The sequence below is a fragment of the Cydia pomonella genome, chromosome 8, assembly GCF_033807575.1.
Source record: "Cydia pomonella isolate Wapato2018A chromosome 8, ilCydPomo1, whole genome shotgun sequence".
Taxonomy (NCBI): domain Eukaryota; kingdom Metazoa; phylum Arthropoda; class Insecta; order Lepidoptera; family Tortricidae; genus Cydia; species Cydia pomonella.
In genome coordinates, this window is record NC_084710.1 from 15,632,243 (window position 1) to 15,650,997 (window position 18,755).

Sequence of the window (18,755 nt, forward strand, 5' to 3'; positions counted from 1 at the left end):
ATACGAGCTCTGTTCGTGGGCTCTGCTCGTTTGCCTCCTATATTAAAAAAAATAAATTCTACTTAACATAGTGCCATTTCTTTGTACATATCTACTTATCCTATGATACAACCTCTGTTCATGGGCTCTGCTCATTTGCCTCCTATATTTAAAAAAAAGACTTCTACTTAACATAGCGCCATTTCTATTTACATATCTACAAATCTTATGATACGACCTCTGTTCATGGGCTCTGCTCGTTTGCTTCCTGTATTTAAAAAAATACTTCTACTTAACATAACGCCATTCCTTTGTACATCTCTACAAATCGTATGATATGAGCTCTGTTCATGGGTTCTGCTCGTTTGCCTCCTATATTAAAAAAAATACTTCTACTTAACATAACGCCACTCTTTTGTACATCTCTATAAATCTTCTAATACGAGCTCTGTTCGTGGGCTCTGCTCGTTTGCCTCCTATATTAAAAAAAATAAATTCTACTTAACATAGTGCCATTTCTTTGTACATATCTACTTATCCTATGATACAACCTCTGTTCATGGGCTCTGCTCATTTGCCTCCTATATTTAAAAAAATACTTCTACTTAACATAGCGCCATTTCTATGTACATATCTACAAATCTTATGATACGATCTCTGTTCATGGGCTCTGCTCGTTTGCCTCCTGTATTTAAAAAAATACTTCTACTTAACATAACGCCATTCCTTTGTACATCTCTACAAATCGTATGATATGAGCTCTGTTCATGGGTTCTGCTCGTTTGCCTCCTATATTTAAAAAAATACTTCTACTTAACATAACGCCATTCTTTTGTACATCTCTATAAATCTTCTGATACGAGCTCTGTTCGTGGGCTCTGCTCGTTTGCCTCCTATATTAAAAAAAAAAATTCTACTTAACATAGTGCCATTTCTTTGTACATATCTACTTATCCTATGATACAACCTCTGTTCATGGGCTCTGCTCATTTGCCTCCTATATTTAAAAAAAGACTTCTACTTAACATAGCGCCATTTCTATTTACATATCTACAAATCTTATGATACGACCTCTGTTCGTGGGCTCTACTCGTTTGCCTCCTATATTAAAAAAAAAAATTCTGCTTAACATAGCGCCATTTCTATGTACATATCTACAAATCTTATGATACGACCTCTGTTCATGGGCTCTGCTCGTTTGCCTCCTGTATTTAAAAAAATACTTCTACTTAACATAACGCCATTCCTTTGTACATCTCTACAAATCGTATGATATGAGCTCTGTTCATGGGTTCTGCTCGTTTGCCTCCTATATTAAAAAAAATACTTCTACTTAACATAACGCCACTCTTTTGTACATCTATATAAATCTTCTAATACGAGCTCTGTTCGTGGGCTCTGCTCGTTTGCCTCCTATATTAAAAAAAAAATTCTACTTAACATAGTGCCATTTCTTTGTACATATCTACTTATCCTATGATACAACCTCTGTTCATGGGCTCTGCTCATTTGCCTCCTATATTTAAAAAAATACTTCTACTTAACATAGCGCCATTTCTATGTACATATCTACAAATCTTATGATACGACCTCTGTTCATGGGCTCTGCTCGTTTGCCCCCTGTATTTAAAAAAATACTTCTACTTAACATAACGCCATTCCTTTGTACATCTCTACAAATCGTATGATATGAGCTCTATTCATGGGTTCTGCTCGTTTGCCTCCTATATTAAAAAAATACTTCTACTTAACATAACGCCATTCTTTTGTACATCTCTATAAATCTTCTGATACGAGCTCTGTTCGTGGGCTCTGCTCGTTTGCCTCCTATATTAAAAAAAATAAATTCTACTTAACATAGTGCCATTTCTTTGTACATATCTACTTATCCTATGATACAACCTCTGTTCATGGGCTCTGCTCATTTGCCTCCTATATTTAAAAAAATACTTCTACTTAACATAGCGCCATTTCTATGTACATATCTACAAATCTTATGATACGACCTCTGTTCATGGGCTCTGCTCGTTTGCCTCCTGTATTTAAAAAAATACTTCTACTTAACATAACGCCATTCCTTTGTACATCTCTACAAATCGTATGATATGAGCTCTGTTCATGGGTTCTGCTCGTTTGCCTCCTATATTAAAAAAAATACTTCTACTTAACATAACGCCATTCTTTTGTACATCTCTATAAATCTTATGATACGAGCTCTGTTCGTGGGCTCTGCTCGTTTGCCTCCTATATTAAAAAAAAAAAATCTACTTAACATAGTGCCATTTCTTTGTACATATCTACTTATCCTATGATACAACCTCTGTTCATGGGCTCTGCTCATTTGCCTCCTATATTTAAAAAAATACTTCTACTTAACATAGCGCCATTTCTATGTACATATCTACAAATCTTATGATACGACCTCTGTTCATGGGCTCTGCTCGTTTAGCTCCTACTTAAAAAAAATCGATTCTACTTAACATAGCGCTGTTTCTTTGTACATATCTACCAATTCTATGATAAGAGTATGACCTCTGTTCATGGGCTCTGCTCGTTTGCCTACTATATAAAAAAAATCTACTTAACATACCGCTGTTTCTTTGTACATATATATCTACTTATCCTATGATAGGTACGACCTCTGTTCATGGGCTTTCCTCATTTGCCTCCTATATTTAAATAATACCAGACAAATGCGAGCCGGACTCGCCCATCTAGGGTACCGTAGTTTTTAGTATTTGTTGTTATTGCGGCAACAGTAATACATCATCTGTGAAAATATCAACTAACTATCACGGTTTACGAGATACAGCCTGGTGACAGACGGATAGACGTACTGACAGCGGAGTCTTAGTAATAGGCTCCCGTTTTACCCTTTGGGTACTGAACCCTAAAAAGGAACTTTTACTTATCATAGCGCTCTTTTTGGATATACTGTATAGTAATATTGAATTTACTGCTCTTCTGACCTATTTCGGTACCTTTTATGTACTTAGTACTTACCTACATACATATTAAGGTTATACAACTATTATTTCTAGAATCAAAAAATCAATACAAACAAACCTACGTAATATACACGTATTTTAAAAACATAATCCTCGAAACTCGAAAGCTCCTCTTTTTGTAAATGTAATGCAAATAAAACGCATTAAACTTAATCATGACGTCACGATCAAGTATCATTTAATAAGGGGCGTTTCGTGCGTAGATAACGATTGTCAGATTTGACTCTCATTTCTAACTTTTGTATTGCTTCAATGTTATGGGTCCCATAAAGACATGTTTCTTTTATAAAAACTTATTATCTAGCCTAGCCTTTTGGCAGTATTTTCTCGAGCTTTACGCAGTTGATTGAGGAAGCTGCCATACAAGACAAAAGCATTTTCAAAGCGACTTTCTCTTAGAACACCCCATCTATCCGTCTATCTATCATAATTTATTTCAGGCAACTAGCGGCCCATAGATAAATACCTTAAGATTAGCATACACATTATAAAAATATGTTTTAAAACTAAATACTACAAATCACATTATTTTACTGCGGCATGAAACTATTTATCATAAAACATACCCTTTGAGACTGTCTACCCATTGTTTTTGTATATGACAGCTACACATCCTTTCAGCAATGGCTTTTAGGAACTGCAAACTAATAATCTATGGCCCGCTGATTTTACCAGTGCAATCAGTCAACTTCGGGCAGCTTGTGGCATGCAGTTGGGGAGTAACGATCTCACGTACCCGAGTGTTCCTAGGGAGTTCTGTCATTCGAAGGGTGGGACAGGATTATCTGCTTCTGGGTTGCCTTGGCCGGCCGACCAGGGTGGAGTCGTTAGAGCTATAAGTTCCAAGGGTGGAAGTGCAAGACGCGAGTTGGCACAGTGGCTGTTACAGCCACTGGGTTGAAAGCGGTGCACGCCTCTCGATACCCCTGAGCCGCTCACACCAGTGTTACTCTTGAGCCATCCCAGATGTCGCTTTTTGTGTCGTCTGCCGGAAATAAAATTGTATACCGTTTTATTAGGCAGGCGTCTGGTTTTTTATCCCATAGCTCAGTGTTTAGCCCATCGCTTTCACACAATAACCTAGTTTATTTTAGATTCCAACAACTCTCAATAGTCCTTACACCCTGTCGGGCCTGCCTCTGCGTGCGTCCTATGACATGGGCAAGGGCAGCATCAGCTCGGTGTACATCTTACATTTCATGAACGTGTCAAAAGGGCCTCTACGTTAGGTTAGGGCTCGGCGCACGCTTCTCAAAGGTCCGGAATACCATTGTTCCGTGATGGGAAAGACATACAAATTAAAATAATAATAATCGTTAATGCAATGCAGTGCTCTATTTGTCAAAGAAAATAAAATTGTTTCACACTCACAAAACATTCATTCTTATTTTTGCTTATTTTTTCATACATTAAGTATCTTTCTGTAAATAAGATCACAATTTTCTCTCTTGTCAGATTTATTTTACTATTTGAATAACATGACAGCGTCAAATGTCGTAAAAAGTATACAAGTAAAAAGGTTTAAGAAAAGAGTCCGCAACATATTATTTATTGGACCTATTAGCAAAGAATATCCTATTAGTACGGTCGCGGAAATTGATTCTTTAGCAACTTGCGGTTCAAGTAAATTTGGCTGTACATACTTATGGTAAGAGCTGTCCATTGTAATGTGAAACGTTAACTGCTAAAGAATCAATTTCCTCGACTGTACTTACAAGCTAAGCCTAAAGTGCCATGGCAATTAATGCAAGCTTACGAATAAATACAAAAACCGGACAAGGGCGAGTCGGACTCGCCCAACGTGATTCCGTAATTTTTTTAGTATTTGGTTTTTTTATATACTACGTTGGTGGCAAACAAGCATACGGCCCACCTGATGGTAAGCAGTCTCCATAGCCTATGTACGCCTGCAACTCCAGAGGAATTATATGCGCGTTGCCGAGCCTAACAACCCTCCTTCCCCTCGTTGAGCTCTGGCAACCTTACTCACCGGCAGGAACACAATACTATGTTGTTATAGTGGCAACAGAAATACGTCATCTTTGAAAATTTCAACTGTCTATCACGGTTCATGAGATACAGCCTGGTGACAGACGGACGGACGGACGGACAGCGGAGTCTTAGTAATAGGGTCCCGTTTGGGTACGGAACCCTAAAGATGAAAACTGCTGCCATGTTACTATACATTTAAGAAACACAGAAAATCTGGAATTGACATATTGAAAAAATTATATTGTTATCTTCTTCTGCACGACTTTTTAGTATGAGGAAGCTACTTAGGTACGTAAGGCTACCCCCGATTCATTTGTTATGAGGGGGCCCTCGGCCTTAGAGTACGCATAGCACAAGGGCTACGCCCGACTTTCTCAATATGAGGCCGCCGCTGTAGCCCGACGTCAGAGCGTTCATATCATTTCGGGCTAGCATGACGGGCTACGCAAGACTCCTTTGCCATCTCACTTACTTAAAAAAAATTCTTAAATTTAATACTCTTTTACTTGAATAACCTTTTCACTTTTAGTTACATGTATGGCGTGCCTAAAAATTATATTTTTATACATTTGAACTTCTAAACTAAGTAGTAGCTTACCATCAGGCCGGCCACCAACGTAGTATAAAAAATACCTACTTTCCACTTTTCTCTTTTGGTTATCTTATAGTTTTTGAGTAAAATAGCTGTGACATACGGACAGACAGATAGACAGACAGATGGACATGACGAAACTGTAAGGGTTTTTGCCATTTTGGCTACGGAACCATAAAATGCACACTGTAAATTTCAACTACCTAACCCACTCGTATTATAGATCAAAAATTTCTTTTCCGCAAGAAGTAAGTAGTTTATTTTTTGTACTTGTTAGACAATTCTATCTTAGTGTACCGAACTTAACAGTTATTTTTTTTACTTTGAGAGCGCACCACCGACATTCTTAGTGGTGTACGCGTATTTCTCTATAGCTGAATGTTTGTAGATGATTATCTTATATCGATACTTTAAAATGTTGTGGTATTCCTAACAGCCATTTTAAATATATTCTCTTTTAAACTTAAGTTTTTCATGCATTCCTGAAACGGAACAAGTCTATGATAGGATTGATGGGAGAAAATAATGCAAAAACGCGGCATTAAGCAAAATGATCATTTGTGATTCAGGGTTAATATCTATCGGGTATCACTGAACCCCAACGGATATATTTTTGCAATACAACACAAATGCACACCTAAATAGAAGAAAATAATACTGAAAAACAATAGGCCTGTCTACTCGCTAAGAACCACTTAGGGCAGCTTGTGATGAGTCAATCTCTAAGTAATCTGCCTAGTTACCTACCTCAAAACGAGACCGCTTTTCCATACAAACGTAGTCCCCATTACGGATAATATTTTTACAGTACATATGTTGCTACTTTACCGCACTAGTGCGAAAATTAGCATATTACGTTACTGTGTCGAACATTTAAAGAGCCATGTACTGTAAAACGTTGTACGATACATGTGCGAATAAGTAATTCGCAACTCGTGTCGATTTAAAACACTCCCTTCGGTCGTGTTTTAATTTATCGCCACTTGTTTCGAATTTCCTATTTTTCGCACTTGTATCGTAATGTACTATTACAAAATTGGATGTAGAACGACGGGAATATCAATATCCAGAGAGGAAAATGGGGACTATGTTTGTATGGAGAACCGGTCATCCCTTTTCCTTTTAATAGTTTAATATGCTTCGGCACATGATTATTTGAGACAATATACACGCATTGTATTTCCATTACCTTAAGCAGAGAACACGGTGGCTTCGAAAGAGTCTCGGGTCATGTGGAAATAAAGCTCTTCACATAATGTTGTGTAATTCTCCTTTTTCCGAAAGTGTCCGCGAAATGTCCAAATGCACAATTGCCCAGAGTATGCAGTATTCTCTTCATCAGCTATTATGGCAGCCAGGGCCAATATTTTGATTTTATTATTTATTTCTATATCGACTTGCTTCCCATCGAACCAATTTTTTCAATATGATTGACATTTGTGACATTTGTCATGAACAGTCCGTTGCTTGGACGGCTCGGTGAGCTCGGACAGCCCGGCCCGGCCTGTCTCGCGCTCGGAGACTCAACGATAGTGTCAACGCATAGAGATACTATAATATAGAGATGATGGCCCGGTCGCCTCGGCCCCGGAACGGTCCGGCGACGGTGGCGCTCCTGAAAGTCCGTGTGACGGCTCGCTCCGGTCCGCCCCGGCCCGGTCCTGGCACTGTGTAGCGTGAGTCATCCTTTATACCTAAGTATTACATTTAGCACAATGATAACAAACAGTTAATACATGCAGTGGATGTACTGTAGCCAATCGTATTGTAGGCAGCGCTTATAATCATTATTAATGAAGGCTTTAATTGAGTGAGTATGAGTATTGTGGTTAAATATGTGTCTCCGGGGCTTAGTCGCGCGGCCGTAATCCGTTCGTGCACCTGCGCGGGTATTACTCTGCCTTTTTACCGGCTAAAGTTAATGAACGTGAATACAAGAAAAAAATACTGGCCGTAGAATTCTGACTTGCGTCTGTTGTCTAAAATATTTAAACGTTTATATTAAATCAATGTGACAGTGCTTACTTTCGAATGACATGGAAATATCATAACTTGAACTAAGTACACTTTTTTATCACTAGTGTGCCTTGTTAGACAAATCCTGAAGTATTGTAAAATTTAGTCGATTTTATTAAATATTATTTCCGATGCATAAATTATATATAAGCTCAATTAACCATGAGTAAAAATGTGTGCACTATGCTATCCTTAAGGTTTATCATTTAATTGTAAGTTGATGAAATTTTCTACAATCAGCCAAATTGCTTATAGCCACAGTGCTTATATATTATTAAGATTCTCTCTAGTTATACCTACGGGCTGAATCTTAAGTGACAAAACAGAAAGTGCTACCGCACTACTCCTAGAATCTCTTTGAAGTCGCTGCCTTTTGAAGGGAATGTTTGGGTTTAGATAACGGAAACTTCCATTCGGTTTATCCGGGATTCCAGTTAGCGGGAGAACAACCAAAAACACTTTTACTGTTCTCGTAGCTAACAGATTTCGGCACTAAATAAACTAATATTTTGTTGGAAACTGATATCGTTAAGGTTTACTACATCATAAGTATGCGTTGAAACAGTACAATCAATGTATTTATTTGTGACTTTTATGCGTAGCATCGTTATGCTACGCATAAAAGGACACATGTACAAATTAAGTGTAATCTCTGTCGGTCAGTCCACGTGCTATATTATAAAATTTTGAAAGTCCTATTTACGTTTTTCTTTGAAAGCTGTATCTCTTCATTACTAAAAGCTCCTTAAGCTGCAATCCCGTGATAAGGAATGCGATGCGGGGCTTCTTATTAAATGTTTCTATATTATGCACGTTATGAATATTGCACTTTATAAGATACTATTTCACATACATTTTTCTTCATACCTATACATTTTCTTTAAAACAATTCAATCCCTTCCTGGTGTTCGTTTAGCTATGCTCACTTATTCGTAGCTATTTTAAAGTTTTAGAGTTATAACTTTCTGTGAAATAATTTAATATCAAATAGACATGTCCCGCAGCGGATATTTGCCACACGAAGGGTTATAGGTATAAGTTATCATAAATCCGGTCTAATGAATAAATGACGAAGACGAAAATTCCTTACCAATCCATAATGTTAAATGCGGTTGTGTAGTTTGCGACCCGCGGCCTTTAAGTAAGCATGTAGATTAGCTTAAACTATTAGGGATAAATACCTAGCGATAGCGATAGGATATAATGTAAATAGAAACCAATACGCATTTGTAATTCAAATTGTTATAGTTACGTTTGCATAGCAGGAAGATTATACCTAGGGTGACCAGATTTGATTTTCGGTTTTACGGGACAACTGCACTGAAAATACGCGATTCGAGGGACACAATACGGGACAGGCCGTTTTTTAATAAAAAAGAATATTATTCATTTTATTACTAAAATTTGGCATAAGCAATTAAATTTACTAATGAAAGGCTTTAAAAAACAATATTATAAAACACAATAATTTTATTATATGGAAATGAAAATGTGAAATAATGTTCTCTCTCTTTGTTCGAAAACTCCTGGGTGTCAATAGGTCTGGACCTATTCCCGATACAACCGGAAACATCAAAAACTAGAAGCCAATTAAAAACAAATTACTACTACCAAAATGTGACTTAGCTATTTTCGAAAATGGGCCACAATATAAGTGTATTTCAATTTTCAATAATATCCCGGACAGTATCAAACTAGAACCAGGTGACAAATTATTTAAAAATAAATTAAAAGACATTGTTAATTCACAATTTCTACTTGAATAGTAATGAGGAGTTTTTGAATGATGAAACGTTGGCGAAGTACAGTAACGCAAATACTTGATAATAATAATTTTAAATATTTTAATTTATTAAAATCGAATTTTAAATTATTGCTTGAAATGTTATATGATTAATTTTATTTTTATTTATTTATTTACTTTTATTAAAAACCGAATGTATGGAATGTTATTTAAATTTTATCTTATATTGACTTTTACAATGTTATTATTTTTATTCGATTTTTATACACAATAATTCCGGTAGATAAGTATATTATGACGAAATGTTTTAATAGGTATTAGATAGTAAGTTACATTAGCAACATTGTGTGCCCTAACAGGGTGTCATGAATTGACTAACTTTACCTGTAACATCTTATTTTGTAATTATGTTCATGACTATGCAATAAATGAAATGAAATAATCTAAATAGGTATTTTTATCATTAAATTACAGGACAATGAAAAAGTAGTGCCTAAAATACGAGACATCTGGTCACCCTAATAATACCGGCGCTGTTAGTGCCGTGCGATTTAACTACCACTCGTCAAAGAGCTTACGTTAATCACAGTAAATGTTGCCAAATTTGCTCGTATTTACAAATAGGTGCCATTTGTAAACGTCTCCCTCATGTTTGACGTATAACTCATTTGTCAATTCAAATCATCATATCATAAATTCATATATCTTTAGTACGGTCAGCATCAAATTGATAGTGACGGGTAAAATGGTCAAATATATCGAGATACATCCTTATTTCTATGGTAACAAATTGGCCGTCACTATCTATTTCATGCTGACTGGTACCTTTACCTAGGCAGGTTGTATTTTAGATATATTATGCAAAATCAAGTAAGGATTCTTACTTTAAAACGAAAAAGGTGAAAGGTTACATACAGCAAACATATTTTCTTCTGAAGAAAATAAATTATACCAAAAAGGAATAGAAGATCAATTTTCTCACAAGTTTAAACAGTACCTTTACGGATACCACCACTTTGACACGTATATACTCTCTAGCGTATGCATGCTTACTTTCTATGCATCTTGCTCGTACTCGCATATTCGCGAGCGAAGTAAATTACACAGACGTTAACGAATATGTCAGTTTCATACTGCTAAGACAGTCGTGGCAAGGCTACTGATGTTACAAAGTCTTTACTTTCGTTTCTCCTACTTAGTAGAAAGTATCACTTTGTAGTAATAGCAACATGGTCGTGTAACAGCCTTCAATAGTTTATTTACAATTTAGATCTTAACAAATGGAAATAGGGTTCAACTCCATAGTTATTATTAGACATGGCGGCAAACAAAAGTTCTTTCTCAAGGGACTTTATTGTTGAGCAGCGGACACGGACGTAGGGACGTAATTTCTATTAGCCATTTCGAGTTTTGGCCGCTTTAAAGCCGACCAGGCGACCCAATTGGCTTACTTGCAGAGAGTGAGCAACCTGTTTGTGTCTGATTAAATCGGTAGGGAATAAATTTTATTACAACTATGTGGATAAGAAAATCTCTGAGGGATAATACTTTGTGTAAAGGATGACTCACCCTAGACAGGCCGGGGCCGACCGGGCCGGAGCTTCCAGCGCTTCCTTTTCTATAGAAAGCACCACGTGATCAGTTGATCACCGATCAACCGTCATAGAATGGACCGTCATGGCCCGGCCCGGTCTAGCTTGAGTCATCCTTAATACCTTGTTGAATTGAGGTAATATAAAATTTATTTACTAAAAGTCTGCAACTATCCATCTTCTAATTACTTAAGTATTATTACAGTTTTCTTTTTAAGGCTTTAAACTTTCACCACTACCTTTTTTGATACAATTAATCTCTTGGTAAGTGGGATGATATGCATCTTAAGGGGGCTCCATTGATCCCTTAGAAGAGTTCGCAGATAAAAATCGGCCCAAAATTGAGTACGTAGATGACGAAGACTTGGAATATGTCCCTGACATTTTCGATAATCTAGCCTGTGATGACTTACTCTCTCTATTACCTCAGACGAATATATTTGCGATGTAAATGGTCATGAAGTGAGGCCACGGTCACGTTCTCCTCTACGTTCATCGCAATCATCTTCTCCGCTCCCTTCTGGGTGACCCATTAGCACCATTTTTACTGCCTTCTATTTCGACATTACCACTCGGAGCTAGAAGACGACGAGATCGAGGTACCTCAATTATCATTGGTTTGCGACATTCTGCCAAGAGACCTGATTTAATTACAAGCAACTGTAAGCTGTTCGAAACGCACTTTATGTAGTTGAATCGGATTTTTCCGTGGATAGTGAAAAATGTGTGAGTTACATATTAACACCGAAGCCACACGAACATGTGTGTGATTGTGGAAGGTCAACTACCACAGGATTTTTTTTGTTATTTTCCTAGGCTCTTTATGAAGTAATAATTTACTTAAGCAGTTCGTCTCTGTTAAAGATTCGTTTTTCCCGGGCGTAAATGGGTATACTACGTATACTGAGTAAGTATACTGCTTACCATCAGGCGGGCCGTATGCTTGTTTGCCACCGTCGTGGTATAAAAAAAAAGGGGAAGTATAATTTACTTCTTCTGATAACTATAGCATTTCGAGATATAACTATAGCATTTCGTATTGTGCTCTGACCTAAATGTATTCAGCGGCATGAAATATTCAGATATTACAACTGAAAATTATTTGCAAATATTGTAGTCGTTTTCATCAACACGTTAACTATTACTATTATTTTTACCTTACTCAAAAGATGACGGTTTATTATAAATATTATTTATAATTTGAATCACACATAATTAGTTGTATTCAAATAATGGTTTGTTAGCTACTGGAGATCTGTTCACATCCACCATTAATGTGTACGAGTAAGTAGGAAACATCCGTATAAAAATCTGACTTGTTTATTGATTTTAAATGTACTTATATTTAAAGTACATGTATCTGTTAAATGTTCAAGAGATATATTTTAAAACGTGTTTTATTTATTTCCAGCCTAAATACCCAAGCGTTAGCTCTTAATGTGAGAACGTAGTATTTGTTCAGGGATGTTGTGTGAACACCTGCTCGTATTTGCTTGCAAATATCGTTTTGCTGCCTTTCTTCTATAATAGAAGTATACTTATAAAACGTCAACATCTCAGTAAGTGAAATCTTAACTATTAGTACTAGTATTATATAATCTGTGCTATTAGATGCAAATTTAATATGTAGGTCTGATGTTGTGCGGAAGCTCCAGAATATTATCAGTATTTTATGGAAATTGTTCATGCTCGTGAATACTTCGCATATACGAAGAACCTTACTAACAAACAATATAACCAACAATTTAGGCACATTGGTTATCCCAACTGCGTTATCTTTTGAAAGGAGGGGAATTACAAGTGAAAGCTTTTATCTTTCTGCCCCTTCTTTATGTATGCGTGATAGTCATGGTAGCCCAAAAACAGGAGGCGGCCGCTCAGAGAGGTATCTAATTTCTTGTTGTGATATGATTAATTATGAATATAACCTGTCACCTGTCAACAGTGATATTTCTGGTTGCAGATAATGAAGTTCGAATCGCCCTCCAGATGGACTTGAGTAAAATGGTTTCACTAAAAATAAATAATTAGTTAACTATTTATCAAAGCGATTAGGCATCAGAGTTTTTGAATCAGAGAAAAAACTGATGCCTACTTGGGTTTAGCCTGATTTCCTCCCGGTGTTTTCCATCACCGAAAAGCAACTGATAAAGTAAATAAAGCTTCATACATAAGTTTGAAGAAACTTATTCTTATTGCCTTGGCTACTTAACCCATAGCTTCTCTTTTGTAGGGAACGATCAGCTCTTGCAACTCCAGTAGTAGGACAAGCGCGTTGCCGATCTTTTAAATATAGATGGATTTGCAACCGAACTAATATAATACTGGATTGCAGTAATTTAATCACAGGTCACGTATTTTTCCGATCATCAGAATTCTTAGTGCTTGAAAATGAGAATTTAAGCTGTCCGTAACATGTCGTGCGAGTAACTAAAAATATGAGATTTAAATCATAAAACTAATTTAATGCACGTTTGACTCATATATAATATAAAATATCATTTGTTGCAGTTCCTGGCACTTTTGTCGCGCAACGCGGTGGCAAACACAAGTCTCCACTACCGGCAAATGACGCTGTTCGCGCCCACGAACGAGGCCTTCCAGCGGTACAATGGAGAGATGGACGACAATCTCGTGTTATACCACATCTGTAAGTATTAACATAAAACATACTTATAACGCTGAATATCATTGTCATATTTTTTGTGGTAAAATCCATAAAAGGAGATCGATTCAAATTGTGCCAAATAATACGCAGACTTTAACCTAAGAAGCCTTGGAAATTTAAAACTATTTTAGTGATTTTACCGTAACATTTTTCTAGCCACTTACATTATAAAACTGTAGGAGGTCAAATAAAAGTACGAAAGAAAACGTCAAAATAGAACACTGATTATATCGTCTTGATTGCTGATCCTTTTTTTACCATAAGTACTCGTATGAAAAACCGTCAATTTATTTTCAATAAATTACAATAATCTTTCAAATTTACAATAAGACATAACAACTGAACGAACTTTTTTAAAACCTTATGAAATACACAATAATTTAAAGTACGCGATGCTCGGACAGGGAGGCGATCAAAATTCGTAGTCCTAGGCCTACTCCAACTGAGACCTGGCTTATTGTTCCAGATGTGTGTTTAAGCTGTATTTCCACGAACGCTTGCGTACATTAGTCTACCCCGATTATTTCGCCCGATGTGGCACAGGTTGCCAAATAGCATTGGATAATTACAGCTCTGCCTGTTGATAATAGCCAATATTGATGTCGTCGCAGATTTATACAGTGTGGCGGCAATATAAATTTGTGTGCACGTTAGAAAGATACGCATTGTCAGTAGCCCGAGTTGAAGCTTGAGCTTATTCTATTAGCTTCTTTTAATTAAACAGCGTCGATTAGTATATAATTACTTAGTTACTAAATGTGTTAAATAACTCGGCACTATCACTACATCTTATAAAACAAAGTCCCCCGCCGTATGTTCGCGATTAACTCAAAAACTATTGAACAGATTTTCATGCGCTTTTAATAGAGCGATTCTTGAGAAAGGTTTAGGTGTATAATTTGTTGAGTTTTTTTAGGGTTCCTTACCCAAAGGGTAAAACGAGACCCTATTACTAAAACTCCGCTGTCCGTCCGTCCGTCCGTCTGTCACCAGGCTGTATCTCATGAACCGTGATAGCTAGACAGTTGAAATTTTCACAGATGATGTGTTTCTGTTACCGCTATAACATCAAATACTAAAAAGTACGGAACCCTCGGTGGGCGAGTTCGACTCGCACTTGTTTATTTTTAATCCGTGCGAAGACGGAGAGGGTCTCTACTTGTAGACTTTGTTTCGGTTCATAAGTCCTATCTAAAACATATTTAATTTTTAACAAGCAGAAACGTCAGCGAACGATGCTATTAACCTTTTCAACGCCAAAGACCACTAAAACGGTCGTCTGTCGTGCCCGCGACGCCAATGACCATTAAAAAGGCTATGGCGGACGTTGTCAAAGCGACTTTCCTACTGTCAGTTAAGCTTCATATTCGCTCTTCACCAGTTAATTTTTTGGCGTCCATGGCATTTTTTGACACGTGTGGAAAAGCGTTGAAAAGGTTAAGCTTAGAATAAATTTAAAAGTGGAAAAATTACTCCAGATCCAGGGGCCGTGAGTTCAAGTCTCACCCCAGACAGTAATTTTTCCATTTTTAAATTTACTTTAAGCTTAAAACATATTTGACTGAAGGGGATACCCTTTTCCTGGCATACGCCAAGAGAATATGATATAAATACTTAATCAAGGAGTACTGAGCTCTGAAATGTATGTATAGGATGCTTGTTGACATACATGCCTCGGGCTGAGCACAAATTATTAAACAGTGATACCCCACACACATTACACAACATTTATGTTGTTTCGAGGAAAATCGTGTTATGTGTGCTGGCACCATTGAAGCATGCTAACAGTGAATAAATATGAATTTATAAAAATAAATTAATGTTCGACAACAATATTCGAATAGATGTAGTAGGTACTTTGGGTACTGGTACCTTGACACCAAGCTGAGGAGAAACGTTTTTCAGTGACGTGTTTTTATGACACGTGTTAGTGATAATGATGATAACGTCTTGAATACATTTTATCCTATTATACTTTTTATTTTATAATGAGCAGAGACGAACATGAGAAATTTTATTTATAGTTGTACAAGTGTTCCAAGATTTCCATTTCTATTCCCTTACTTTTTTTAAATAGAAAACAAAATTTGAAAAATAATATCGTTGTGTAAAATAGAAAAATAAAGGCAAGGATGCTTTAAATCTCATATCCCTTAAAATAAAATATAAACTAAAAAAACTATGACTATTAGACGAAGAACCTACTGACGAACAGAAGATTTGTGTGCGGTCATAATATATATTTCTATTTATTCATGTGTTCAATTAAACCCATTTAAATTCGACTGTGGGTTTATGTAACGAATCAAATGAGTCTCAAAAAAGGATCACACGAGTATTTTAATGCATAATTATATACAGTGACATACACTGCTTTTTCTACATCCATATTATAAACTTCAACAAAGAAACTAATTTTATTCTTATAAACGTATTAAAAGATAAACTAAACGTCAAATGGCGGCAAATGAAAACTTTTTTCACGTATGTCACGCATCGCATTTTAATTCAGAGACAAACTAGAGTTGGGGGGGGGGGACTGCCATATCATTCAATATCAAGTAACTTGCTTCATTTCGAATAAAATGACATCTCGACTGATGTAAGTATAGTGCTCAAATCAAATAAGTTTGTTTTTCAGAGATGTTCTTAATTTGAATGTGATTAAAAGATCGATTATCGATAACGTAAAGTTAACATTACGATTACGATCCAATCACAGATGAAGGTTTTTTTAATACAGGCCATTAGCTTATCGCTTCTGAACATATTGTAGGGAAGTTATGATATCGTAGTAGATACAGTTAATATTTATGTAGGAATGGTATTGAAATCGGTACTTTAATCGGATAATGGAAGTAATATACGTGTATTTGTTTCTTAGTCGCGTAAAAACGTAGCCCATATCATCCGCAACGTGAAACTGCATTGTCACTCATTGGCCAAAACTAGCTGAGTAGTTTTAGGTGTTATAGTGGAATACACGACATAAACGTACATACATACATACATACATACATAGACTGCTATAGGACTTCCACCTCAGGTAAATAATTTTGACTGTGATTTTCTAGTGGAAGGTGGAATTTAGCTAAGGCTACTTAAAATGGTATAAATCAGTATGCAGCTAAGCCTTCTACCAGGTTGTAGCCAGTGGGAAGAAACTGCAGCGTTCGGGCGTTTTCGGCTCCGTTCGGCTTAGCATTGCTACGAGCAGTTAGGGTTGATAGAACTTGATGTTCCTTTGCGTGCACAACCACAGATAAGATAATCATTTGAATTTTGACAACCCTAAATAACCGAAACGGATGGTTCCATAATTTAGAAAGGGACAACATGACTTGTCCCCGAATCGCTGTCAAAGTTCGGTTTTGTAGGAAGTTTCCTTTCTGTACGGTACCTAGTACTATTATTTATTCTGTGCCGTAGCTGACTATAATAACTTCTTATCAACAACCTCAGTTAAACAGTTTATCTACAAAATCGTACTCTTCCCGTATTCTGATAAAAAAGAACACCTCATCTGTGTCCCGAACCATGTCAGAATTCAATTTTTCTTTAACTTATGTAAGTACCTACAGCTAGTCGGAATCTACAAACTATGGAAGGTGGAGGTAAGGGATGGAATCTCCATGTACCAAAAAGTGTCATCAAAAATCCTTAAATAGGTGGCGGTACAATACCTAGAATACTTGAAAAAAAAATCATAGACAGCGCACTTCACTCCGTCAATAACGCCTAGGCTCCCTACTCTAGCGCTACTCTGGAGAGATTTGGAACTATTATTTATAGCTGACAGCTGGACACTTGCACCAGTTCTACCATAAGAGATTTCACTCCTTTTATTTCCAAACTCCATACTACAAACATTTCACGAGCTGTCATTTATTTGCCTGTTTTAAATTATTTACGAAAGAGATCAGCTGTAACATCGGCCTAAGCGAAATTTAATTTTAGTTCCGCACGCAACGTTTATTCCTGTTGAGAGTTTGTGTAAGTCGTACCTAATACCTTTTGCTATTGTTATTTCCACTTTATGGCTTATTTGGGGGTAAATTTCGAATATTTATGAATACTATTTCGCTACAGAGGTTTATAATATTTTGATTTACTGTTACCGGCATAAATAATGGATTCAAATTGGAATTTAAAATTAGATATTTGTTTTTACATCAGCTGGAACAGCGTACCTTTACCTTCTACTACAAAACGCCTAAACGCCATTGAAATGCTGCATTGCATGCTTGCATAGGTCGGCCGATTTTTATAGATATAAATAGTTTTTAAAGAGACAATTTCCTGAGTAATGATGTCATCAAATACCTCCCGCTTTATTACAAACAGTGTGAATCGCGCACAAATAGTTGATTGCGTATACACGTGTGTAGTATTAAATGAAAGCTTCAAAATTATTTGCGGACTGCTTTACACGCCTGGTACTATGCCTAACAACATATTAAAACTCGGTTCTCTTTACCGATTTTTAACTATGTTGTATCATAAAAAAAAAAAAAACAAGTACAACAACAACTGTGGGCAGCTGTATCTCACCTGTGTATGTAGACCTATTAGATAATGTTACCAAATGGGACTCATTTCGTTGCAAATTTAGTCTGCTTAAAAGGCTTTCTATTGATTTTTGCTGTAACATAAGTAGGAAAAAATCTCATAATCTAAAAAAGCGGCCAAGTGCGAGTCGGACTCGCCCATGAAGGGTTCCGTACCATTTATGACGTATTAAAAAAAACTACGTACTAGATCTCATTCAAACTAATTTTCGGTGGACGTTTGCATGGTAATGTACATCATATATTTTGTTTAGGTTTATCATTCTCTTATTTTAGAAGTAACGGGGGGGAGGGGGTGACACAAATTTTACCACTTTGGAAGTGACTCTCGCGCAAACTATTCAGTTTAGAAAAAAATGATATTAGAAACCTCAATATCATTTTTGAAGACCTATCCATATTAGATACCCCACACGTATGGGTTTGATGAAAAAATTTCTTTCAGTTCTAAGTATGGGGAACCCCCAAAATTGTTTTTTTTTTTCTATTATTGTGTGAAAATCTTAATGCTGTTCATAGAATACATCTACTTACCAAGTTTGAATAGTATAGTTCTTATAGTTTCGGAAAAAAGTGGCTGTGGCATAAACGGACAG

The 18,755-nt window shown here is 36.4% G+C and overlaps 1 protein-coding gene across 1 annotated transcript in view; it reads left to right on the top strand.

Moving 5' to 3' along the window:
• Window positions 1-18,755, top strand: part of LOC133520680 (fasciclin-1) — a 107,182-nt gene that overhangs the window by 66,497 nt on the left and 21,930 nt on the right. Inside the window, exon 2 of the mRNA XM_061855281.1 lies at window positions 13,435-13,573. Within this exon, the coding sequence (XP_061711265.1) occupies window positions 13,435-13,573 (139 nt within the window). The remainder of the gene's footprint in view (window positions 1-13,434; window positions 13,574-18,755) is intronic.